The sequence below is a fragment of the Lepidochelys kempii genome, chromosome 1, assembly GCF_965140265.1.
Source record: "Lepidochelys kempii isolate rLepKem1 chromosome 1, rLepKem1.hap2, whole genome shotgun sequence".
NCBI classification, from domain to species: Eukaryota; Metazoa; Chordata; order Testudines; family Cheloniidae; genus Lepidochelys; species Lepidochelys kempii.
Window position 1 is genome coordinate 35,248,059 of NC_133256.1, and position 27,693 is coordinate 35,275,751.

Below are 27,693 nucleotides of genomic sequence, written 5' to 3' on the forward strand. Positions count from 1 at the left end.
CGAATTAGCCGGTGGCCTGTAAAGGTGATCTGTAAAGGTTTCTCCAAAACAATAAAAATGAAAAGTTTTATTGAAGAAAAAGCGTTAAATGCCCCATTTTAAATTAAAGTTCTTAGAAAAAAGTTCTCTGCTTTTTTTTCTTTCCGTGTGGATTTATATCAGCTTTCACAGACTGAGAATTGATAAAACCTTACTGATGCTCCAGAGAAGAGCAGGAACAGAGGCTATGTCTATGCATGGGTAGGAGCCAGCATAACCAAGCTATCTTTAATCTAGCTAGCTCAGGTCCCAGAACAGGGAGACCATGGCACCGCAAGCCTCAGCATAGGCTGTACAAGCCAGCCCAGAACTCAAAGTAATCACTCAGAGGGCTGGCCTTGTGAGACTAAACCTAACTTGGACACATCAACACAAGCTGCAATCACACCCCATGACTGCAGTCTAGATGTACCCTAAAGACGTAGTAGAAGAATGTGTGAGTATGTAGGGCCAGTTGCCTCTATTTGAACCCATAATCTGAAACTGCACTAACTTATTACATAAATTTCACTTTAAAATTCTGTATACAGCTCACCAATGTTACTAAATGAAGGGTTCACATCTGACTTTAGCAACATGCAGAAAACAGATTAGTCTAGGCCAAATTCCAGCTCAAGTTAGGTTCTCCTTACAGCTTCAGTTTGGTATGGTAATGCTCTTCATTTCCTGTCCTGTTGTGCAGTGCTGCTGTGTTCTCTTAAGTTGTTGCATATGTCAACCCAGAGGTGGCTACACTTCAGTGGTGGATAATATCTTCTTCACGTTTATACAAGTTTGTCGTATTTGGGATCCTTCAGCATGAAGAGGACAATATAAATTAAGGGCATGGCTACACTTGCAGATGTAGAGCACTTTGAGTTAAAACAGCCTTCGTAGAGCGCAGTAAGGAAAGCGCTGCAGTCTGTCCACACTGATAGCTACAAGCACACTGGCATGGCCACATTTGTACTTGCAGCGGCATCGGGCGCGGTGCATTATGGGCAGCTATCCCAGCATGCAAGTGACTGCAACGTGCTTTTCAAATGGGGGTGGGGGGAGTGTGACAGGGCATGTGTTGTGTGGATGTGGGGGGAGAGAGAATGGGTTTTTTGGGGGCTGAGAGCATGTCAGCATGCTGTCTTGTAAGTTCAGACAGCAGCAGACCCTCCCGCCTCTCTCTCACACACACAGCATTCCACAGTAATGGTTGCTTTGTTTCGGAGCAGATAAGCAGCTGGCTGTCAGAAATGGAGCTTTCAAAGGGCATTTCTGCATTCCTGCAGCAGTTCCAAAACAATGACAAGACTTGACTTAAGGGCAGTGGTGAGCTGGAGCCAGTTCGCACGAAATGGTTGTTAAATTTTGAAGCTGGTTTAGAACCGTTTGTTAAAGGGATGGGCAAACTCCAGACCGCGGGTCACATGCAGCCCGCGGGACTGTCCTGTCTGTCCCGCCTGAGCTCTCAGCTGGGGAGGCTCGCCTCTGAATTTTTACTCACCCGGCAGCACTCCGGGCCTTTGGTGGCACTTCAACGACGGGTCCTTCACTCGCTCCGGGCCTTTGGCGGCACTTCGACGACGGGTCCTTCACTCGCTCTGAGCCTTCGGCAGCACTTCGACGACGGGTCCTTCACTCGCTCCGAGCCTTCGGCAGCACTTCGACGACGGGTCCTTCACTCACTCCGAGCCTTCGGCGGCACTTCGACGACGGGTCCTTCAGTGCTGCCAAAGACCCGGAGCGACTGAAGGATGTGCCGCTGAAGTGCCGCCCGGAGCGACTGAAGGAACCGGTTCTTCAGCTTCTGACAGCTCATCACTGCTTAAGGGGATTATGGGACATTTCCAGAGTCTGATCAGAGTGCAGTAAAGCAACACCTCGTCCACACTGGCACTGCGGAGCTCCAGCAGGAGCACAGCAAGCGTTATTCCACTCGCCGAGGTGGAGTACCAGCTGCGCTGTAGCCGTGGAGTCAGAGCGCTCTAAGTCCCTTGCCAGTGTGGACGGGTAGTGAGCTAGTGTGCGCAGGGCTCCTTCATTGCGCTGTAACTCGCAAGTGTAGCCAAGCCCTAAGAGACTCATGATTCAGCAGGCTACGTTCTGCTAAAAACATGGTTTCTCCAGACCCCGAATCAGTATGGCTAACAGAATCCTCATGCATCTGCTGTTTTGTAGCAAATACTTAAACACCTCCTGATGTACCTCTGAGGGCAAATTCATTTTTTTTAAATTATACCTCAGCAATCCCAAATGAATTTGGGCCCCAAGCCTTTGAAATTCCAATACTCAGTGACATCAAAGTGGAAGGCACAGTGAATGCCCAGTGAAAAAAGCAAGATGGATTATTTCAGACAAGTAAAATATGCCTGGAAAAAGAGATAACCTGACACCAACAGCCCAATGAAATGATGCTGACTACAGTCTAAGCTGCCCTGGATGGAACAGGAAAGACCTTCATTCATGATTAATGATGGGCCTCTCAAAAACAAAAACAAACAAACAAAAACCCAACCCTCCAAACAAAGCAAATGAGTCATATTACAAAAAATAAGTACCGAGTATATTAGCTGTACACTGGAGAATTCCTGAGACATCTTCAGCTTCATCGTTGCCAGAGCAGTCTTTATAGGAGCATCTGTTCGATATATTGTGAAAGTTCTTTTCTGCATCCCTGTAACTAGGGGAAAAAATACACAGTTTCTATACATCTGCTTAACTTATGTAATAAATGTGTCGGGAGACTAACAGTTGATTATTAATGTGCTTTCGAAAACACATCCTTATTTTGTCTTTAACTATCTATAACGTAGGGCTTAATCCTTTTCCCATTCAGACCAATGAAAAAACTCACGTTTATTTTAATGGAGCAGAATCAAGCCTGTAATATCTGGCAAAAATACACACACACACACACACATCACTTTATTAACATCAGCAGTAGCAGCCAGTGTTGGGAACTGGGGCAAACTCCTGAAAAGTAATAATAATAGTGAGCACTTTCTGTAATGAGAATAAAGGCATGGGGGGACGGACACCAAAGGGCTAAGTAGTGGGCAAATCTCTCTTCCTTTACATGTCATCCCCATTGGGGTGCTTTTCTTAGTAATTGTACATTAAACCTAAAGATTGTTGTAATAAGCCATAAATCCAGTGTCTTTCTTAACACCATAATTTTTAGTGTCTAGCAAAATTATGAATTTAAGCTCCCAGGTTCATCTTTTGAAGGTGTTGTGCAGGTTTCCTTTGAGGACAAGGACAGAGTGATCATTTTGTGAAAAGTGTTCGCTCATGGGTGATATGGTATTTTAGTCTTTTATCATTATTCTGTGTGAGTTCATTCGAGAGTGTAGTGGTTGTCTGAGTTCATCCACATAATTGTTATTGGGGCATAAAAATCCTGGTCTTAATAAAGACACTCTACTTATGGCTTATTACAACATTCTGCAATCCACTAACCTCCCTTTTTTTGTCCTATAGCTGCAGAGGTGTTAAAGGGCCACTTCACCTTGAATGGTCCCTTAAAATATGTGATAACTCCTTATGCTAAATAATCTATTCCACCTCCTATTTAGCTGTGACACTCTGACACTTAAAATGCTGCATGCTGTAACACTTCAGTGAAGACACTACCAACCCGGATAGGAGGGGTTGTTCCAAGGGCATAGTAATCCACCTCCCCGAGAGGTGGTGGATAGGTCGATGGAAGGATTCTCCTGTCGACCTAGCACTGTCTACACTGGGGGTTAAACTGGTTGGGTGGGAGGGATAGCTCAGTGGTTTGAGCATTGGCCTGCTAAACCCAGGGTTGTGAGCTCAATCCTTGAGGGGGCCATTTAGGGTGTGGGGCAAAAATTGGGGATTGGTCCTGCTTTGAGCAGGGGGTTGGCCTAGATGACCTCCTGAGGTCCCTTCCAACCCTGATATTCTAGGATTCTATGAACTGCATCACTCAGGGGTGTGGATTTTCACACCCCTGACTGATGTAGTTATTCCAACCTAATTTCCTGGTGTAGACCAGTCCTTACTACCGTCCCCAAACCTGAAGAACAACTCTGTGTAGCTTGAAAGCTTGTCTCTTTCACCAACAGAAGTTGGTCCAAATTTGTTTCTCTAATATCCTGGGACCAAAACGGCTACAACACTGCAAACCACAAATATTAATCAAGCCACTTAAGAAAACTGAAGGATAGCTAAATAAGTTTATCTTCCATTTCACTAACAAAATTTGGGCATGGATTCGGAGTCTGATCTTACTAAATACTGAGCCCTCTTGGGTGAAGAGAGTGCTCCCTACCTCCCAGCAGGCCCAAAGGCTCTCATCCTCTAGGACAATATAAACAAGTAATTGTCTGTATGAAATGGTAGTTTGTACAAACTTTGCTAGTGCTTTTTATATAGCCTGTTGTAAACTAGGCAAATATCTAGATGAGTTGATCTGCCCCTTTAAAGATCTCTGTGTACCCCCAGGTTGAGAACCACTGCTCTAGGATGTTGAGCACCTCCTGGGAAGTTCTGAGCTCCTTCAACTGCCAATGAAGTCAAAGGGAGCTACTTGACACCTTGGAAGATAAGATCATAGAACTCTTTGATCAAAACCAGAGGGAGCCAGTGCCAGAGGCAGGACTGGAATGAAGGAGTTCCTGGCTCCCAGCCCTGAGTTCAAGCTACTAGACTCTCTCTCTCTCTCCCTCTAGTCCATAGCCCAGATTCTCCATCGCTTGCATCTTGTAGTCATTCACACTCATGTGCAAAGTTCTACTATTCTAATTTTGTTAGAACCTATTATACACAGACTATACCAAGTGCAGAGCAGCAGAGAATCAGGCCCCAGGAATTCACTCTGTCAGAGAGCAAGTTTGGCTCTTTATGCTGATGTGAGTATTGTGTTTTACACTAAAGTGTATCCGGGACATCCAGCAGGCTTATCCATGCAAAACTCCCACTAGTAACAGTAAGAACTGCAGGAACAGGCCCTATATTGTACACTTAGAAGAGAGCAGATATTGGATTAGCAAGAAGATATAGAGAGTTGTGAAAGTGAAGCAAAACATAGCTTAAGTAGCAGGCGTAGCACCAGGAGTGACAGGCCTTTAGAGCGTGAGAAGAGCTGCCTTATTTTCGTCTCCATTAAAAACAAATAGTTCTGAGTCACTAGTGGCCATGAATTAAAAGCTACATGGTTATAGTAAATATGCTGTTCTTAAAGCACTGTAGTTCCCCCTCCCCCACACCATCCCCCCCCAAGATCTACTACTGAGAGACTTCAAAGCAATCCCTTCAAGTGACAAAAAAAAATAATTTTGCCAGAAGGCTTCCCCCCTACCTACCCATATCTGCTCCATAATAGATGTCATAACTACCAGCAAAGAGATACACTTGATCCCCACAGCAATGGCACCCTCTCTATCCTGGGGGCACACGCTAGATGTGCTAGCATTACAAATGCTACGTAGCAGGACAGAGAGTCGTGTGAATTTTGACAAAACGTACAAGAGCAATTCCCTCCAGTGTACAAAGTTTCAGAACTGTGGCATGGATTTTAAATATACCTTTGACCCAACCGGAGTAATAAAAGAAAGAGGTGCCATTACAGCTGCGTAATTAAATACGGTCAAGGACACTATTCTACGTTTGGCAGAGTTGTTTAATTGATACAGTCTTGCAGGCACTGTATTCCTGCTCTATTAGGAATGGTATCTGTGAAAATAACAACGCTTGGGATGGTAGGGGATAGACAGAAAACAAAAGGGTAGCAATAATTGCTTGAATGGTTAACATTCTCCTATCATAGTTACCCTGTCCTCCCTCCCCCTCACCTGTTCGTTTGTTTCAGCCAGCTGTCAGAACTTGTCTTTGAGGCCCGTATCTGGAAAATGCCTATGCAAGTGAGTAACTCCACATGACTATTCATGTACTTAAAGCTACTCACATATGTAACTGCTTGCAGGATCTGGGCCTTAGACCGTAAGCTTTTTACAATATGCCTGTCCAGCACCCAGCACAATGGGGCATGGTCTGACTGAAACAAACATTAATAATAATTAATCTGTTATGCCATTTTTGCTGACTGTGTCAAGAGCACATTCTGAAAAATCTCATACTTTAACAAAAAGGCTCCCCAACACGGATATAAATTGTACAACTGCTCCTCTGTGGACTCAGTCTCGCTCCCATTGACTTGAATGAAAGCAGGATTGGGCGTAGTTATTTCACTGCAGCAGGAGAGATGAAGAATAGCACACACAAAAAAGTATAATATTTATCATTACTGAAGAACATGCCTAAGTATTTGTGAACAAATTCAGAAAAGTTGGTTACCCAAGCCAATGACTTAGAAGGCAGAAAGATATTAATTCAACAGCTATCACTTATCTTTTATTCACCCTTCTAATAACTACTGTAGTCTCTTTTACTTACCCAATAACTTGATGCTCATAATACCGCAGTGTCCTTTGGAGAGTCTGCCGTATGGTCTGAGGCTACAGAACAACAATAAAAACAACAAAATAATAATAAACAACCATTATCAGCAAATCATCAGCAGCACAATATCTGAATAGGTGACTACGGATTTATCCCTTAATATACTATTTGTTTTTCCAGTTCTACACATTTTCATCTTACACCTGCCACGTTTCCAGCAGTGATGATAGGTACTATCCCAGGAGGAATACTAAGCTGTTCTTATATTGCAAATACATCAATATTTCATGGCTCTTTTTCTTATACTTTATTTCACTATTTAAACAGCAATTAATGGTACGACCTGGCACCAGCTACTGTTGCCTGTAAGGCAACAGAAACACAACTAGGTAGACAAAGAAGGCCCTCGCTTTATTATGAGTTTCCACAGAATATCACCTGTCAATAATCTCATCATTTTAAAATAAACTTTAAGAGCTATTCAATAACACGTTATTACATCAAGACGCAACGAACCAGCTTTTTCTTGGGACAATATCGTATGCTCAATTTCCATCAGCAGGGAAGGGAATTATCTTTTCCAAATCTATCTGAGACATGGTAGTAGAACCTCTCACAGAAAAAAAAAATATTTTAACAAAATAAAGTAAACATCTATTAAGGCCCAGTTCTCTGACATGTTGTGAACCTTCAACTCTCTGAACTCAATAGGAGTGAAGGGTACTCACCACCTGCAGAATCAGACACTTAAAGGGCAAATTATGAGGCATTTCAGGCATTTTTTGTGCCATATATGTAATAAGGGCTTCCCACACGGTCTCTTATTATGAAGTGCTCTCAACTACAGACAAGTGCTTCTTGGTATTGCCCAAATAAGTCATAAGAGCATTTTATCTTCCCAGAAAGTGACTGGCATTTATCAAATACCAGACGAGGTCCCAGAAGACTGGAAAAAGGCTAATGTAGTGCCCATCTTTAAAAAAGGGAAGGAGGATGATCCTGGGAACTACAGGCCAGTCAGCCTCACCTCAGTCCCTGGAAAAATCATGGAGCAGGTCCTCAAGGAATCAATTCTGAAGCACTTAGGAGGAAAGGAAAGTGATCAGGAACAGTCAGCATGGATTCACCAAGGGCAAGTCATGCCTGACCAATCTAATTGCCTTCTATGACAAGATAACTGGCTCTGTGCATGAGGGGAAAGCAGTGGACGTGTTGTTCCTTGACTTTAGCAAAGCTTTTGACACTGTCTCCCACAGTATTCTTGCCAGCAAGTTAAAGAAGTATGGACTGGATGAATGGACTATAAGGTGGATAGAAAGCTGGCTAGATTGTCGGGCTCAATGGGTAGTGATCAATGGTTCCATGTCTAGTTGGCAGCCGGTATCAAGTGGAATGCCCCAAGGGTCAGTCCTCGGACCGGTTTTGTTCAATATCTTCATTAATGATCTGGAGGATAGCGTGGATTGCACCCTCAGCAAGTTTGCAGGTGACGCTAAACTGGGAGGAGAGGTAGATACACTGGAGGGTAGGGATAGGATACAGAGGGACCTAGACAAATTAGAGCATTGGACCAAAAGAAATCTGATGAGGTTCAACAAGCACAAGTGGAGAGTACTGCACTTAGAATGGAAGAATCTCATGCACCGCTACAGACTAGGGACCAAATGGCTCGGCAGCAGTTCTGCAGAAAAGGACCTAGGGGTTACAGTTGTCAAGAAGCTGTATATGAGTTAATAGTGTGCCCTTGTTGCCAAGATGGCCAATGGCATTTTGGGATGTATAAGTAGAGGCATTGCCAGCAGATCAAGGGACGTGATCATTCCCCTCTATTCGACATTGGTGAGGCCTCATCTGGAGTACTGTGTCCAGTTTTGGGCCCCACACTACACGAAGGATGTGGAAAAATTGGAAAACGTCCAGAGGAGAGCAACAAAAATGATTAGGGGACTGGAACACATGACTTATGAGGAGAGGCTGAGGGAACTGGGATTGTTTAGTCTGAGGAAGGGAAGAATGAGGGGAGATTTGTTAGCTGCTTTCAACTACCTGAAAGGGGGTTCCAAAGAGGATGGATCTAGACTGTTCTCAGTGGTAGCAGATGACAGAACGAGGAGTAATGGTCTCAAGTTGCAGTGGGGAGGTTTCGGTTGGATACTAGGAAAAACTTTTTCACTAGGAGGGTAGTGAAGCACTGGAACGCGTTACCTAGGGAGGTGGTGGAATCTCCTTCCTTAGAAGTTTTTAAGGTCAGGCTTGACAAAGCCCTGGCTGGGATGATTTAGTTGGGGATTGGTCCTGCTTTGAGCAGGGGGTTGGACTAGATGACCTCCTGAGGTCCCTTCCAACCCTGATATTCTATGATTCTATGATTATTAAGCAAATATATTTTACGGTTCCCACCTGTCCTCCTTCGCCTGTCAGTTTAGCAGAGCCCATATTCAGTGTTCCCAATTCTGATACACAAGATTCCCTGTTGTCTCAGTGTCATGCAGGATCACAGGATAACCAAAGGCAGACAGGATCTGAATCATACAAACTTGACCCTTATGTAAATTTGAGACCAGTATTTCCCTGCTTTTTGGAACAATTTCCAGCTGCCTTGGAAAGCAGTGGTAGAAACGCTTTTTAATTAGATGTGTTTCATTCCAGAACCAAGGGCAGCCTTGCGGCCCCATATTTTGTTGGCCCTATACAAATTCAGCAACTCTGGAGCTGGCCTTATCTTCCACTTCTGCCAGTGGGTTTGGAGAGGAAGGCAGCTCCCTGCCTTTAAATAAATAATAAAATAAATAAAAAAAGAGCCAAACTGTAATATAACCCTCTCCCCGTACCAGCTCTTTGGGGCCCACAGAATGTAAGAGCAGCCCAAACAATTTGCAGAAGAGCTTTTTAAGGAAAAAAAAAACAGCAAACAACAAGAATTTGTCTGTGCCTCTGAACTTCAATCTGTAGAAATGCATGTACTTGTAAAATAAAGTGGGAAAAACAGTTCAACCTTCTAAAGAGATTTTTATTCTACATCAGGTAATTACATCTCCTCTCAGCAGGAGTTAAATTTACTCTCTCAGAAAACTAGAGAAGCTCTTCAAATGTGCTCTTGCAAATCCTACAGAAGCTCCATACAAATGAGACAATCACACTTGCAAAAACCAGTCTCCTCCCACTTGGTACAAGAGGTGTTGAAGTCCTGAGGGCCCAATGCAGCTTTGAAATGTACTTTGGCAGTTGCTGCCACACAGAAAATTCAGCAGGTTTCCTCTGCTCTGCAGCCACACAGACTAATCTGTGGCAGGGTGAGGGATACATTTTCCCACTCCGGCAGCCATGATGCAGAAATGAATATACGAAAAGAGGCCCAAACAGTTGCCCGCTCTACACTCCAGCTCCCCTAACCTTCTCCACACTCTCCCATACCAGCTGCTCCCAGGATGATGCACGCACACACTCTACAAACTTGTCCTCTCCGCCCCGCATCTTCTCTGGAGTGAGGTGGGAATGCAGCCTGACAGCAGCTTCCACTTGTTAAACTGCAGTTCTGGTTTCCTAAACTGCATCTAGTCCAGAGGTGTGGGAGGCAGCACGCTGGGGAGACTGGGCTGCAAGAGCAGAGAGCAAGCAGCAGAGCTCCTGGCCCTGCTTTCTCCCATTAAAAGGTTGCATACCTCAGACTCTTAGCTCCACCCCTATGGAATGCCTGTGGTCCTCCCCTTCCTGAGGGATAAAAGACACACTCCTCACCTAGGCACACTCCTCACCTCATCAAGATTTGGTCCTACAAGCAGGCTCCCAATCCTACGCTCTGTTCACCAGTGCACACTGCATGGTTTCCTGTAGGGTCTAACCCTGCAAGAACGTTCTGCACATTTTAGCCATCATCACTGTAGGCCAAATTATATGTCTAAATTACTGACAGTATGTTATAACAATGCTCAAGCCACTTATCAACTAATCTCAGAAATCAGGGATGGAAAAGATCTGGATATAGGATTATGATATTGTTTGTAAACATAGTCTTATATAACGTGTTCATCTGTCATATGAATGGTAAAGCTCAAGGGTCAAATTCTCACTTCATTCAGCCAGATTGCAATTGAAAAGTGTAACCAGTTTATAATTGTGCAAGGCTAGCTAAGGGTAGAACATGAACCTGATGATTTATTGTTCAGATAGAAACTAAATAGCATGCAATATGCAAAGCCACATTTACAAAGAATAAGGTAAAATACTTCAAATAAAGGTTTTCTATATTCACTGGAAATATCTATTGGTTTGTGCTAGAGATCTACAAACTACTCAAAGAATAAAAATCTGTTAGTGTTATTCACCCCTATATTTATGAAAATGTCCATGATTTTAAACCTTGAAATGCCCATTAAAATCAATAGAGTCACACAGTTAAATCCCCAAATTCTGAAAAAGTTTAAATGAACTGGACATTTCATATTTAAACTGAAGTCATCAGGAAAAACACAATTAGTTTTTTGTTTGAAAAACACAATGTGATTCTCACATGGATCTGACTGTGCTCACCCACACAAGAGTAAGCAATGGAAGGAGAGGGGCCAAGGAACACCCTCATTGTGCCCACGTGCAAAAGCCATCCACAATGGCAGCTTAAGCACTAGTGGCACCCATTTTATATTTTCCAAAGGGGACAGAGAGGGGGTGGATCTCCTCTACCTTCTGCACTTGCCAGCAGAGCTGGCTGGACACAGAATATACTGCACCATCTCCAAGAAGCACAATCCACCTGAGCTCTCTGGAGCTCCAGGAAGCACTGCATCTGTCGAAGTTAAAGTGCAGCTTGTACCTATCTATGGGGCAATGCACCTCTTCTCTGCCCCTAATACAAATCTTTGCCTTAAAGGCACAATAGAACCACATATTTATTAGAGAAGAGCTAAAGCTCATTGGAATCCTTTGAAATGGAAGATGATTATCACTATTTTATATGTGTGTAGAATGTCCCTAAGCCTTTAACTGCCAGATGCTGGGACTGGATGACAAAGGATGGATCATTTGCTGATTGCCCTGTTCTGTTCATTCCCTTTGAAGCATCTGGCATTGGCCACTGTAAAAGGACAGGATACTGGGCTAGATGGACTATGGCTCTGACCCAGTATGGCCGTTCTTATGTTCTATAACATTATTAACTATTCACCAGTAATTCACTCACATTTATTATATAATCAAAACAAAATCATTAGTGTATAGTTAAGTTTTCTAAATGCATTCAAATGAGGACCATCACCAAAAAAAATACACACAGAACTTGCCACACTGGATTCAGACCTAAGGTCCATCTAGTTCAGTGTCCTGTGTGACAGGAGCCAACAAGGGATGCTTCTGAGGAAGGTGTAAGAACCATGCAGCAGGCAGATCTGGGGTAATCTGCCCCCCACAGTAGGTCTCACCCTAATCTAGATAGTTGGAGATTTTCTCAAGCCCTGAAGCATGAGGTCCAACATTCCTTTCAAAGCTTTTGTTGGCATTAACTATTATAATTCTGAATATTCTTGTTATCCATATCATAGAATCATAGAAGAGTAGGGTTGGAAGAGACCTCAGGAGGTCATCTAGTCCAACCCCCTGAACATGTCCTAGCTCTTTTAGAATCTTCTACTTCTTAGTTTCAACTTCCTGTGGCAATGATTTCCACAGTTTAATGACATGTTGGGTGGAAAAATATTTTCTTTTATCAGTTTTGAATTTGCCACCTTTTTTGTTCTTGTGTTATGAGGCAAGGAGAACTGAAGCTCACAATCTACCTAATCTAGACCATTCACTATTTTATATACTTTTATCATGTCTCTCCTTATTCATCTCTTTTCTGAGGTAAACAACCCTCATCTTTTCAATCTCTCTTCATAGGAGAGTTTTTTCCAGGCTCTATCATCTATGTTGAACCTCTCTGAACCCCTTTTAGTTCTGCAATATCCTTTTTTGAGATGGAGCAATCAGTACTGCACAGTATTCCAGAGGAGGCCACATCCAGGACTGGATTAATCTATCACTGGGCCCTAGGCAAGTATACACTTCTGGGCCTCTATCTTGTTGGAGAAGGAAGCAGTTTCTCTACCCACTGCCATTCTCTCTCCTTGGCTCTGTTAGGAATAGCAAAGTGAGTCTCAGTAGTGCATGAGACCTGTTCTGCCCACTCATCCACTCGTGTGGATTTGCCCGCGAAGTGAAAGAATTTAATTCACTTGACTGAGCAGCACTGCAACCTGGTGCACGGGGTCACAATGCTGCTCACTAAGTGAGTGAAGTTCTCTCAGTTTACATGCAAATCCATAATTAAATTCATAAATTTCACCCCACCCACCAAATTTGGGCCCTAGGCATGTACCTGGTTTTCCTGTGTGTTAATCCAACCCTGGACATCATGGATTTACATCAGCCAACAGGCAGTCTGCGGGCCAAAACTGGACCCCCACACGCTTTTGAACAGACTCCAAAATCTTTTTATTTACTTATTATCATTGGGGGTTTTTTTATTATTTTCTCTGGAGTCTGGACCTTGACAAAAAATTGACTATCTCCAATTTACATAAAGTCATTATAATATTCTCCATAGCACTCACCATCCCATTTCTCATGCATCCTAAGATCAGACACTAACACTAGGAAGAAAGTAGAGTTAGGAATTCTAGAGGATGGTAACAGATATGAGAACATAAAAACATAAGAATGAGCATACTGGGTCAGACCAAAGGTCCATCCAGCCCAGTAACCTATCTGCCAACAGTGGCCAATGCAAGGAGGGAGTGAACCTAACAGGTAATGATCAAGTGATCTCTCTCCAGCCATCCATCTCCACCCTCTGACAAACAGAGCCTAGGGACACCATTCCTTGCCCATCCTGCCTAATAGCCATTAATTGACCTAACCTCCATGAATTTATCTAGTTCTCTTTTAAACCCTGTTATAGTCCTAGCCTTCACAACCTCCTTAAGCAAGGAGTTCCACAAGTTGACTATGTGCTATGTGAAGAAGACCTTCCTTTTATTTGTTTTAAACCTGCTGCCCATTAATTTCATTTGGTGGCCCCCAGTTTTTATATTATGGGAACAAGTAAATAACTTTTCCTTATTCACTTTCTCCACACCACTCATGATTTTATAGACCTCTATCATATCCCCCCCAAACTCTTCTTTTCCAAGCTGAAAAGTCCTAGCCTCTTTAATCTCTCCTCATATAGGACCCGTTCCAAATCCCTAATCATTTTAGCTGTCCTTCTCTGAACCTTTTCAAATATCAGTATATCTTTTTTGAGATGAGGAGACTACATCTGTACGCAGCATTCAAGATATGGGTATACCATGGATTTATATAAGGGCAATAAGATATTCTCCATCTTATTCTCTATCCCTTTTTCAATGATTCCTAACATCCCGTTTGCTTTTTTGACTTGCACTGCACACTGCGTGGACATCTTCATAGAACTATCCATGATGACTCCAAGATCTCTTTCCTGATTAGTTGTAGCTAAATTAGCCCCCCCCCCCCCGCATCATATTGTATGTATAGTTGGGGTTATTTTTTCCAATGTGCAATACTTTACATTTATCCACATTAAATTTCATTTGCCATTTTGTTGCCCAATCACTTAGTTTTGAGAGATCTTTTTGAAGTTCTTCTCAGTCTGCTTTGGTCTTGACTATCTTGAGCAGCTTAGTCAGCAAACTTTGCTCCCTCACTGTTTACCCCTTTCTCCAGCTCATTTATGAATAAGTTGAATAGGATTGGTCCTACGACTGACCCTTGGAGAACACCACTAGCGACTGACCCTTGGAGAACACCACTAGTTACCGCTCTCCATTCTGAAAATTTATCATTTATTCTTACCCTTTGTTCCCTGTCTTTTAACCAGTTCTCAGTCCATGAAAGGGTCTTCCCTCTTATCTCAAGACAACTTAATTTACATAGGAGCCTTTGGTGAGGGACCTTGCCAAAGGCGGCTTTCTGGAAATCTAAATACACTATGTACACTGGATCCCCCTTGTGCACTTGTTTGTTGACCCCCTCAAAGATCTCTAATAGATTAGTAAGACATGATCTCTCGTTACAGAAACCATGTTGACTTTTGCGCAACAATTTATATTCTTCTATGTGTCTGACAATGTTATTCTTTACTATTGTTTCAACTAATTTGCCTGGTACTGACGTTCGACTTAGAGGGGAGCAGCCTTCAGCCCAGAGAATCTTAGTAGAGCTCCTGGACAGGCCCAGCCTTAAGGAAAACAGTGCCCTGGGCAAGCTTTCTTTGGCGCCTTTTAAGTACTACTCCCTGAGCAGCAGGTGGCGGCTCAGCAGGCAAAGCAGCAGCTGGTGGAGCGGGAGTGGTGCTGCTAGGAGGATGAAGAGGGGATGCATGTGACTGCCTGGCTCCTGCCCCACAGCCACTTTATTCCCTTACCCCATCTCCCAGGTGGGCATTGTCCTTCTGCAACCTCGTAACCACAGTGCGCACACATACCCTAACCATGGCGCCCCTGGGTAGTTGCCCACCCATAAGGCCAGCCCTGCTCCAGGAGGGTTTCCTGACCCTCTAAAGTCCTTAATAATTTCTACAAGGAGAAATTAAGTGGCTTCTGCTAAGCCACTGAAGCCCTTCAGCAGTTCCACTATCATGCACTTAAAAACTTAAGCTCTTAAAAATGTAAGCGCATGAAAGTTAAGCACTGAAAAGCATAATTGGCTCAGCTAGAAACCACTTTGCTTCTATCACAATTTTTTTTTAAAAGGAATTCAGGGGGTCCCCCTAGACTTCTGTACCTTGAGGTGTTGCAAAAGCTGCCTCCTAAACAAATCAGTTCTGCACTTTGCAAAGCCAAGCCATCAGAGAGCTTGGCCAATTTAGTGCTTTACTGTTTTACATGCTTGAAACTTTTAGTGCTGAATCACTCAATTGGCTGATGTTTACATAAACTGACAGCTTTGCTGCTGGTGATCTGATTTTAAGGAGAAATGCTTCTTTTTTTATTTCATGTTTCAAAATAAATTTTATTCAAATCTCTGTGCACAAGAGATTAGAGATTTGTAAATGACTGTCAGTTGGTTGGTTTGGCAACGGGTCTTGTTCTGAATGAAAAGTGGCTGAAAAGTCATTCTCACTTCTGGTGAATTCTATAGTATTTATCCTGTAGTTCTGAAACTTCCCCAGATCATTCTCTTCATACCAGTAGTTTGTTCCTATTAAAAGCTGTGAGGGTGAGGCAAACTAGCAATGAGGCCATGTCAAGGTTCTTTCCCCCACTCTGAACTCTAGGGTACAGATGTGGGGACCTGCATGAAAACCTCCTAAGCTTACTTTTAGCAGCTTAGGTTAAAACTTCCCCAAGGTACAAATTATTTTACCCTTGGACTTCCACTACCACCACTAAACTTTATCTGGGGGTATTAGGAAAATGTTGTTTGGAAACATCTTTCCCCCAAAAAATCCTCCCAACCCTTGCACCCCACTTCCAGGGGAAGGTTTGGTAAAAATCCTCACCAAATTTGCATAGGTGACTACAGACCCAAAGCCTTGGATCTTAGAACAATGAAAAAAGCATTCCATTCTTGAAAAGAAACATTTTAATAGAAGAAACAGTAAAAAGAATCACCTCTGTAAAATCAGGATGGTAAATACCTTACAGGGTAATTAGATTCAAAATATAAAGAATCCCTCTAGGCAAAACCTTAAGTTACAAAAAAGACATACAGACAGGAATATTCATTCTATTCAGCACAGCTATTTTCTCAGCCATTTAAAGAAATCATAATCTAACACATACCTAGCTAGATTACTTACTAAAAGTTCTAAGACTCTATTCCTGTTCTATCTCTGGCAAAAGCAGCATACAGACAGACACAGACCCTTTGTTTCTCTCCCTCCTCCCAGCTTTTGAAAGTATCTTGTCTCCTCATTGGTCATTTTGGTCAGGTGCCAGCGAGGTTACCTTTAGCTTCTTAACCCTTTACAGGTGAGAGGATTTTTCCTCTGGCCAGGAGGGATTTTAAAGGGGTTTACCCTTCCCTTTATATTTATGACAGCAACCTTCAACTCTAAGCACTTAACCACATTCCAGAACTACCAGGGAGTTGCGAGAAAAGCTGGGTGAGTCACTGATTCTAGGGGGCCTGCAGAAAGCAGGGAAAGACAGAGGCTCTGATCTAAGACATGCAAGCACTTTTAGCAGCTGGTGGCACTGCAGTGGCCTAATATAAGGGGAATCTTTCTCCAGTGGATATGATAAAGTTGAGTAGAGCAGAGCTGCCTTCCTACACATCCCAGCACCAGGAGGAGAATGGACAGAGAGGACACAGGGAGCCAAGGAAAGGGCAAAGATGTGGGGCTGGATCCCAGTATTGACAGTCTCAAACATTTGAAAAATCATGAGGGTTTTTTTTTTAAAGTAAATAAAATACATTTGGGTGTGTGTTTTTTTTAAAAAAAATATTTGCCTTCTGCCTCCTGACCCCTTAGGGTGCAATCAGTTCACATTCCCAAGCTTTTCTCTGCAACCACAAGAGCCAGAAACTTTCATTTAAAAAAGGTAAGCCAAGATTCTCATGCAATCTCTTTATGCTAGCAGCAGGGACTCTAGGGAAAACCCCCATCACAGAAGACCTACAATAAAAAAGCCCAGAAGAGCATTCAGCTGGGGAATGAAGCAGCAGGGTTAGCAATGTGGAACCAGCACTGCCTGCAGTCTGGTCCCAATGAAGAGGCTGCCTGGGGAGCCAGGATAGGGAAATTTACAGGGAGGTAAAACAAGCTGCCCAGGACCATGCAGAGAGTCAGTAGCAGAGCCAGGTTTAGCACAAATACTTTACCTTGGCTATTATAGCGTGAGCTCTTTGAAAAAAATAAAATATGGAAAAAATAAATATAAATTTGCATCCATACAGATGCCTTTCAACTAGAAGAACCACAGCCCTTCAGAATGGAAATTGCCTATTATATCATCTAGTCTAACTTCCTGACAATCAAGGATAAATATCCCAGGGTGCTATATATTATAATACATGCAGGGAGGAATCACTTTACTCCACTTTGAATTTCAGCCACATATGGGTTGGAAAAAGAGATTCTATTCTGTGCTGCGGAAGGAATATATTCTCCAAGTGAAAATAGAATACATAATCTATTTGTAATTCTAACTGTTCATCTTTTAAAGTAACAGGTTAAAAATGAAGGGATTCCCTTCCCCAGGAATTCCTTATGTTCAGAACATAATTTATACCAAATTTTCAGAGGGGAAATGATTTCAGTTTTATACGCTATGCTGCAGAGTAACTTGTCCCCTTTGAGGGCTACAGATAAACTGCACCTCCCTTAACGTGGAAAGTTAGTTTTGTAGTTTGCAAGCAGGTCCCTGTAGAAAGAATTTTAATCATAATTGATTAGAATGACTTATTTTAGTCAAAGCACAGTTTAACGGCACTTACCAGTAAGAGTGGGGTGGGGGCTTTATTCGCTGCAAACATTGTAAGATCCACAAAAAGCTTATTGACATTGTGTCATTGTGAAGTAAGATAGCTCTGCTCTCCAGCAACCACACTGGAAAGTAACGTAGGCCTCATCTATTAGGGAATTTGCCCTAGTTTAGTTATAGCTATTATGGCATATTCAAAGTGTGGACAGGCAAGACTGCTATACACTTATGTATGAGCTCAAACTAGATGATCATAATGATCCCTTCTATTTTATATCTGTGATTTTCTGCAGTGCAACTTGACATTGAGAAGAGTTGAACCAGTGCAAACCATTTATTGCAGTTTTGCCTGCCTACATTAGGGGGCCGTACTGGTGAGGCTATCCTGGTGTTTGGTCACCCATGGCTGAAATCCTCTGAACAGGCAAGGCCTCATTTCTGTCTGAATCCTCAAGTAGAGTCAGAGCACTCTGGAGATGAGAATCTGTTCGACTCCTATTCTCTGCTTCAAGAGACATTTTTTTCAGTGGTTACAAGATATTCAGGATTTCAGCCTGAATATATGAAAACTTTAGGAGGACAATTATCCCAGAATTTCATGAAACTGTATTTTTTATCCCAAGCAGAAAGTCATGGAACATTCTTCTTGCTTGTGCCCCATACAGTAGCTATTATTATAACTGGTCTAAGGATTATGTTTGCAATATTGGCACCAAAGGTTCAAATATCTGCAAGGGTAATACAATCCTTCACTCCTCAGAAGCAGATAATGAGTTTTATACATGGATGAAGATTCTTTGCATGAGATGTTAAACCCCCGAGATTCTCCCATGATGATTTTCATATTAGTAAGGGTTTGCTTAAATTCCTGAGGGCAAAGCCTCGTCTAGATGCATGTCTAATTTCCAATGAACTAACAGCAGTTACTCTACACACCTGTAGGGGGGTGAGTCTATACCCCTTAGGTGGTCACATTGTATTTTACTTTCAAATCTGTGATGAATTATTTTCTTCTTATTTTAATTCTATTTTCAGTCTTATACTGGATACAAGCAAAGATTAAACTGGAGCAAATGTGAAAACTGTTGCAAAGAATTAGTGTCCTGTGGAATAATAAATTGTATTTTTTATACTATAAAACCTTATTTGACAGAGATAGAGTACAATTGTCTTTTATCAGAGCCCTCTTTAAAGGCAGAAAACTCTATGCTGAAAGTGAAGAACATAATATTTCTAGTAATAATTAATCATAATTTAGGTCATCACACAATGTAAAAATTAATCTTTTAAAATAAGGCATAGCAATAAATATGGCAGCATAATAGAATAGAATTTAAATTTGAGAGAGATGTACAAGTGATTATGCCAGTTTCATGGAGGATAGGTCCATCAATGGCTATTAGTCAAGATGGTCACGGATGCAACACCATGCTCTGGGTGCCCCTAAGCCTCTGACTGCCAGAAGCTGGGAGTAGATGACAGCGGATAGATCACTCAATAATTACCCAGTTCTGTTCATTCCCTTTGAAGCATCTGGCATTGGCCACTGTCAGAAGACACCATGGTCTGACCCAGTATGGCCATTTGTACGTTCGGTTAATTTCCCACAAACCAGATCCTGTTGAAAAAGTATGCAAATCCACTTACGCGCTGGATTTCTGGAATTTTTTGCCAACTCTTAGAAAATATGGACAAGTCCAATGAGAAAGGATCCTACTGATTTCAAGGACAGTTGGATCAGACCCTGAACAAACATCTTGGGGGGAGGGATAACTCAGTGGTTTGAACATTGGCCTGCTAAACCCAGGGTTGTGAGTTCAATCCTTGAGGGGGCCATTTAGGGATCTGGGGCAAAAATTGGGGATCAGTCCTGCTTTGAGCAGGGGGTTGGACTAGATGACCTCCTGAGGTCTCTTCCAACCCTGATATTCTATGACTATCTTCCTTTTTCAAATTTCTGGACACTTAAAGAACCATCCCACTGATTTCAGTTCAGATGGATAACTACAAAGGGAGTCTCTTCTGTCCATGAATGAGAGAGTTAGGTGCACAACTCCCATTAGAGTTAACAAAAGTTGCCTACAGCTTTGTAGGGACACGGATGAGGGTTGCAAGAGAGCAGAGCTAAGACAAGCCAAGGGCTGATATGCATGCTGCCTTCTAGGCATCATTCAGTGATATGTAATATGTCGAAGGGAGCGGACTCTGCAGACTGAATGGCCAGCAAACACTGTGCCCAGGGCTTGTTGTGTTGATCAGCTAAGTGTGGTTCTCAGTAAACATTATCTTTCACACTCAGCTGCTCAACACAACAAGCCCTGGGCACTGCATTCTTCCCAACCCTTCAGGACCTGCTTCTTTCAGCTGTGTCTGTGGCTGGGTGTCAAATTGCCTCTATTCTTACTTTCTCTATGGCCAGCTCTTCTGAACACTTGTAAAGCAGTATTCCAGGGTGGCAACAGGAGTAGATTGAAATGATAACAATGTTCCATGTGCACATTGTCAGCTTGGGCAGGATAGGCCTGATGACGACCTCTCTCTCATGCCACCTGGATGCTTTGCTCCCTCTGCACACTCCACTTTCCCACTGCTCACAAAAGCTCACATCAGGGAGGATATAGAGATCTGCTCATGTTGCTTAGCACTGCATACTTTTCTCCAAACTATGTAGAAACCTCTCTGTGCAAGCGGGACCCAATCTTCCTCTCAATTACTTCAATTAAAAGAATTGGGCCCATGATAAGCTAACTCTGAACGCTTGGTTTTCAGACCACCATACTTTTCAACAGCCTGCACCAAAATACATATTCTAGGACATCTTTAGGACTTTAAGCCACAAGGGCCCTATTTTCACTTAACGTCAAGTTCACTTTACACCACTCTGGCAGGGTATAGGATCCTTAAAGAAGGAGTACATTACATTTAGACCCACCTCAAGGCTCCTTTATATGAATACAGTGGTTGTAGGGTGAATGAGAAATGTTTTCTAATAATCTGACCCAGACAGAATCCTCAAAAGGGAACTTTTTAAACAGGTATTTTAGAGGCGAGCTCAATCAGGTGATCTGAAAGTGCAAGAAATTGTTTCTTTTCAGTTCTTTGGAAGAAAAACTCCAGAATTGGACAATGTAGGATGGATTGAATTACATTTTAGAACACTGAAAATAAGTGTAAAAAACAAATCTTTCTACCTTTTGCAGAAAGTGATACTTATGCAATGGCAACCTTCAACTAGACAGCCACTGACAGACTACAAGTGATACAAAATTCAGTAGCCAATTCTCTGTATATCTTAGCACAAAATAGCTAATGTTGTTCACGAATGCATTTCTTTCCAGTTGTGTTTCATTTTCCTTTGGCAATTAAGTACTTTTCTACTCACCCTGTCTGTTACATATTTAACAAGAGTTGGCAAGAGCCAACAACTGCATTGTTTCGGAAGGACATAATAGTGTGTTATGCTTTCATCTCTTCTTTCATTCTGGTGCTCTGCATATCACAGCTTTTTCACAACAAGATGCAATAGATTCTCTCTCTCCTGTACCCTGGATGCTCTGTCTCTCATTCAGCACCTTTGCTCCTTGGATGCTCCTTCTCTGTCTGCTCCTCTTCTCCGTGGATGGTCCCTTGCACTCAGCTCTCATGCTCTATTTTTGTATTCTTTGTATACCTCCTGATTGAAACAGCATCACAACAGGGATTCCTCTGCATGCCACAGCAATACACACAAATATTCCTTTTCTCCATCAGTGAAAACTACAAAATAAATACTACTCTGCATCTGAACCGTTGCCATCTCGGCACTAACATGTGGAGCATAACACTAAGGCTAAATGCAAAAATTGAAAGATCTGTGGTGTCTTTCAACTTTGAAAGCATTTAATACAGGGGAGAAAAGTGCTGCAGAATTCACTCTGGAAATGATGACACTCAGTTGTTTCCCAATATATGTGATCCTTCAGATTTAACTGCCTGAATTAAATTGACATTGCCCTCCTCTCACCTGTTTTATATCAATGTAACCCAATTAACTTCAGTATAAATACTCCTGATTTACAACAGTGTATGGGCAAAGAAAACTGGGTGCGAAGTATTAAACATAAGGGCGACTTGACAGACTGTAAGACCGGTACTCTGCTGAACACAGCACTACATCTGTAGTTGTGCTGTTGTGTTATTATCACTGAAAAGACTTTCAACAAAAAAAACAAATTCAAATCATATTATCTTGGACAGATTATTTCTAGAAGAGATTGGGCCTGATTCTCCTGTCACTTACATAGCATTTTTGCCACTGTGTCTTTATTAATTTTGTGGAGTTACTCCTGATTTCCACCAGTGTAAGTGAAATCAGAATCAGGCACCATAGATCTGGCACTACCATGCTTGGATGAAATTAAGAAAGGGAAATTTTAGGTAAAAAAATCCATCAGTAAGAGCTTTTGGACTAATCTCCTATGGAAACCAGTTGAAGACCAATTGCTTAGGACATTAAAACTAGACTGGACAAAACCTACACTATCAGGAATGAATAAACCTGTAGTGGCAGGAAGGTGAACTAGATGATTTAACAGGTCTTCCCCAACTCCAGGTTATATGATTCTGTGTTTATTCTTCAAACTAATGCAATGACTAACTAAAATTAAGCTGTAAAATGGTAACTGTCTCTTACAGCATCCCACTATAGAAGGTAACAGTCAAAGCTGTGAAAATACAAATGCTAAAGTTATCAGCAATAGTAATACTAGATCTAAAAATACTATACTGAGCTACCTCAGAATATTTTAAATATTGGGTAAAACTTGCTCTAGTTATACTACCTGTATTGCTATTATATTAAACAATTTAATTGTTTTATAATAATGCAAGATAGGCCACCTGGGATGCCTTCTATTAATTTCAGCATTACAGGATCAGATTCCCCTTGGGGAGGGAAAAATCAATATAAGAGAAAACTCTACACTGAAACTGCAAAACTGTTAACTATGTAACGCACTAAACTTTCCTTCTACCCAATCCAAGTCCTAATGAACAAAAAGAAGTACTGTACATCACAAGCAAAGCATCTCAGTGCCTCAATAATATAATATTAGACAGGTAGATAATTTCCAATGCTGGATAACAGAATACAAGAAGGCTTAGTGATTGCCACATTATTCAACAGATATTATCTGATTATAGATGAACATACTAGTTGTTAAAATTAGAAATTGATACCTTAATACATTAGAGTAATTTATGTCTCTAAGAACAAAATATTCAACTGCAGCTGGAAATTTTCTGATCCTTATATATATGGTTATAGGAGCTCACCATACACATGTTATATGGGAGAAAAAATATTTTACATATAACAACTTAACACTGGAAATGTTTGTGTCACTAATTTTACAGTCTTCCAAAGCAACAGAATTGTATATAGCAGGTTCTATCCAAATTCAAAATTAATGTTAACGGTCACAGTATTTTAACATTCTTCCTTAATTCTCAGATGTAGACATGTTTATTCAAGTAATCATCAACAAAGCATTTTTAAGAGACTGGGGTCTTCAAACTGCAACCATTTCAATGAATGCTAGAACTCAAGGCAAATCTGTCACTCGAGTTGTTTTTACAACAGAAAGCTCAAAACTTTTTACCCCATTCAATAAGGAAAAAACCTACATGTGAAAGGAGTTCACATCCATTCGGAACAGGAAAAAAATATGTAGGGCAAGCACTATGTACATTTTGGGTGAAGTAGGAATGTCTTGGAAAAATATAATACACTATCAGCAATTAGTTACAATTATTAATCATAATTAGTACTTGTTTTTAAATAATTTATTTTAAAAATACCATAGGCTTATTATTTTGAACAGGCTTTTTGCAGGAAGGGAATTCAAGCTGAAACTACAAACATGACTAATAGGATAGCTGAGGGTATTTTTATCTTCCAGCCCAGTTATAAACATTTTATTTCGAATAGGAGTTCTTTAAACCTGGTTTAAGTTGCTTAAAATAAACAGACTAAAACTCCATGACAAGGAGGTACTGCAATTATGCTAAGCAATATGAAAATCTCTATGAACTATGATAACTGGAAGAAAGTTAAACATTTACCAACAAAAATAAATATTAATTTTAAATCAAAATAACTAAATCATTGCTTATACCAAAAACAAGTTCAGTTTTTTTATTTAAAAACATTTTATTATGTACTAGTAAACACAGATGGTATGCAATTTTAATTATGACTCTATATTTGTTTGCTATTTATACTATGTAATAGTTCAAAGACACTGAATCTTTCCCAATCTCCGTTCATGCTACTTGGGAAATGCCCTATTTTTATGGCTAGTAAAACAGCTGCAGCTTAGCACATCTTAAAGGTAACATGGGTTGATTTTTCCATATCCCTTCCTGTACTAGAAAAGTATGAAAAGGAAGATAAGCAACAGCCCATTTTAAATGAGTGGCTTGCACAGGTTAATAACTCCTCATTCTCCTCTCAGCCAAACTAGATTCCCAGCAGCAGCTCTTGGAGCGCTGGGCATTTCAAATAGGGGCTGTGCAGTAAGTAAATGAGATTCCCCCAGTGGTGCCAATTTGGGGGGAGTGGGGGGAAGGAAAAGGTTCACACACACACCCAAAAGGTTTTTGCACTTGCTTAAAGTTCCATAGGCCACTGAGCTAGGGGGGGGTCTACTCAAGGGTCCTCTTCTAAAGGTAGGGATGCTTCTAAATCAGAACAACTGGTGCTGGAGTGGTCCAGAGCAGGGCACCAGCTGCGTGGTTGCCACACCAGTGAAATTTCACCCGGCTGGGCCACATTCCAGTGAGTGGCATTGCGATCTGGTGCAGGCGGTTGCAGTGCCACTGAAATTTGGCCTGGCTGCCCCTCCCTCCAGACAGTGGAGCAGCCAGGCCAAAAGTGTTGCGACCTGGTGCAAGAGAAGCCTCTTCGGTAGGGCAGACTCCACTCAAAGCCACACCGGCTCGTGCACTGTGTGGGGAAGAGAGACGGGAGACTCCCGGGGTGAGGAAGACCCAGGTCCCTGCGAGAGGAGAGGGGGCACTGGAATTTCCCCCCTGCCAAGAAGTATCTGTTTTGGGCCACTGCCCAAGAGCAGCATCCGAGGGTGCTCAAAAGGTCTGACAAGAAGTGGGCTAGACACGGTCTACAGCGGAAATACAGGCGAGGGGAGAGAGTGAGCGACTGCCGGGCCCCACCCCATCCCGCAGACCCCTGCCCAGAGGGCAGGAGGGCTCCGCAAGTGGCTCCAGGAGCGGCAGAAAGCAGGGCGGCGCGTGCACAAAGGGGGCTGGGGACAAGGCACCTGAGCCCGCCCGGCTCGCGGCTGCGGGAAACCCAGCAGGGCTGCACAAGAGCGGGCGCTGCAGCCCGCGAGCATCGGCGCTCACCCCGCCTTCCCCGCGCCCGGCTGGCGTAGAGGGACCCGGGGGTCCGGGCAGTGAGGCCAGGGCAGAGCCCGGGAGGGTGGGGGTGTCGGGGAGAATGGCGGGGGGGGGAGGTTAGGTTCCCGCGTAGGGGCACTGGGGGGATACAGGTCGGGGCAGCGAGGAGGGGATGAGGCAGGGCAGAGGGGTCCAGGCACAGTGGGGTATATGGGTAGGACTGCGGAGGCACATCGAGGAGGATGCGGGGAGGCTATAGGGGGCCGGCCAGAGGAGGGGGCTATGGGGGTAGATTCTGCGGGGGGGGGATATGAGCCAGAGGAGGGCTATAGGGGCAGGATGCTGATGCAGGGAGGATTATAGGGGTCCGGGCCAGGGGTGGGGGAAGGGAAACGGGTCGATTCTGGCTGGGGCTGTAGGGAATCCCGGCGGGGAAGCGTTCGGGGCTGGGGGGGGGAGTGTGGGGCCCCCAGCTCCAGCCTGACCTCCCTCACCAAGGGGCAGGCAGGAGATCTGCTGGGGGGAGCCCCTCGCCCCCGGGCAGCCGCCAGCCCCGGGGAGCGGCACGTCGCCTGCCCCCGCCCGGGCTACGTACTGTGGGAGCCGTCAGGCGGCTGATGCTCTCCCCGAGCGAGTCCAGGTTGACCCGTCTCCTGCGTGGAGCCCTCCTGGCGGCGGCGGCGAGCGGGTCCTGCGGCCCGGGCGGGCTCCGGCTGCCGTTCCAGCAGAGCCTGGACAGGGGACATTCGCCCTCGTCCTCCGGGCTGGTCTCCAGGTAGTCCGAGCCCAGCGAGCTGAAGGACTCCGAGGAGATCTTCCGGCGGGCCATGCTGCTGCGGGCGCCGGGCGAGCATCAGATGTGCAGGGGCAGCGCGGCGGGGCTGCGGCGGGGACCCGGGGGGCGGCTCATGGCTGGAAGTTCATGCCCCAGCTCGGGTGCCCGCGGCCGCAGGGAGCGGGTCCGTGCTGCGGCCCCGGCCCCGGCTCCGCGCCTCCCGCGCCCTGGCCAGGGGGTGCCGCCGGCTCCGCCGGGCTGGGCGGTTTTAAAGGAGATGCCGCCGCAGCCGCCGCCGCCTCCTCGGCTCCTGCCTCCCTCCCGCGCCCCCGCCCGCCGGAACCACGTGGGGTTGGGAGGCTTCGCCTCGCCAGTCGCCGCAGCTCGGGAGCCGCCAGGGCACTTTCCCGGGACTTCCCCCGGGCACCCCCCGGAGAGAACCGGCGCCCGCCCCCCTGGGCGTGCGATGGCCTGGGCTGTCAGTCCCGTCCCCCACCCCGGCGCGTCCGATGGCCCCCGGGCTGTCAGTCCCCTCCCGCCCCCGCATGCGATGGCCGCCGGGCTGTCAGCCCCCGCGCTCCTGGGCAGGGGGAGCCGGGGCTGGGACTTGCCCCTTCCCCCGTGGCCTGCCTGCGGTGCCCAGCCGGGAGGAACTCCCCCTGCTCTGCCAGTGGCCCCCAGCGCCCATTGCACGGCCCCCAGCGCATGGCTCGGACTCCCCTCCCTGGGCGGACAATCCCCGGGTCTCCCAACTCCCCCCTCCAGACGGTGCGCTGGGCTGCATCCCTCCCATACACACACATCCCACGGGCTGGGCCCGGTTCTGAATCAGGACGGGATGAGGCGCCCTGCATCTGGATGGGCTTCCTCAGGTGTCTCGTCTGTCCCCCAAAGTTTCAGACTCCTCCTCTCCTCTTGCCCTTGATCAGGAAGCTAAGCCAGGCCAGGGCTCCCTTCTGCCCAGAGTAGAAAGAATTGCCCCCTGGCTGGCAGGAGCACAAACCAGCGGCTAAGGAGACGTGATGCTGGATCCCACTTTCGGACCTATGATCTTTAATCCTTAACTCTGTCCTATGAACAAATGCACCAAACTGAGAAAGAGCTCGGGAATATAGAGCTGGAGCAATTGTTTCACCACTGACCCCCTGGGTATCCCACAAGGGCAAAACTTCTACAGTGCTGTTACTGCATTGATTGCAATGATTTTATCCCTGGTTTATATTGAGAATGACAGCGAAGAATCAGGCCCCATGTGCGTTGTGCTTGGTGTGAGCAGAGCAATTCTAATGAATCACAGCATCTCTTCCTCTGCTTGTTTGGGCACCTGCCTTCCTGGGCGGCATTTCATCGTTTTGATTTAAAGTGGTTAAATACTACTAACACATAGCGTACAGCTATGCCACAGATTTATCATAAAGATATACTGAAAGCAAGTGCCTTCTGCAGCCATGGCAGGAAATAGTTTACATGCTGTAATAAACAAATTTAGTACATTTCAGAGAAGAGACTTACTAGAGGCTGCAAAAATTAGTTTAGTTTAGATCACACATCCAGCTATTGGGCATGTCAGTTTCTCCTGTCTTCTTATTTTGCGTTTCTTGGAAACTCTAGTTACAGGTGTTTATTTACTTATTTTTCAAATGCTCTTCTCCCCCCCCC

At 44.1% G+C, this 27,693-nt stretch overlaps 2 protein-coding genes across 2 annotated transcripts in view; both read right to left on the bottom strand.

The window, feature by feature from the left end:
- Window positions 1-26,248, bottom strand: part of GUCY1A2 (guanylate cyclase 1 soluble subunit alpha 2) — a 275,143-nt gene extending 248,895 nt beyond the window's left edge. Inside the window, exons 1-3 of the mRNA XM_073320048.1 lie at window positions 25,855-26,248; window positions 6,433-6,494; window positions 2,571-2,692 (exon numbers count right to left, since the gene is read on the bottom strand). Coding sequence (XP_073176149.1) covers window positions 2,571-2,692; window positions 6,433-6,494; window positions 25,855-26,088 — 418 coding nt within the window. The 5' untranslated portion in view covers window positions 26,089-26,248. The remainder of the gene's footprint in view (window positions 1-2,570; window positions 2,693-6,432; window positions 6,495-25,854) is intronic.
- MSANTD4 (Myb/SANT DNA binding domain containing 4 with coiled-coils) overlaps window positions 1-27,693 on the bottom strand; it is an 804,538-nt gene that overhangs the window by 692,517 nt on the left and 84,328 nt on the right. The gene's annotated exons all lie outside the window — the stretch shown is intronic.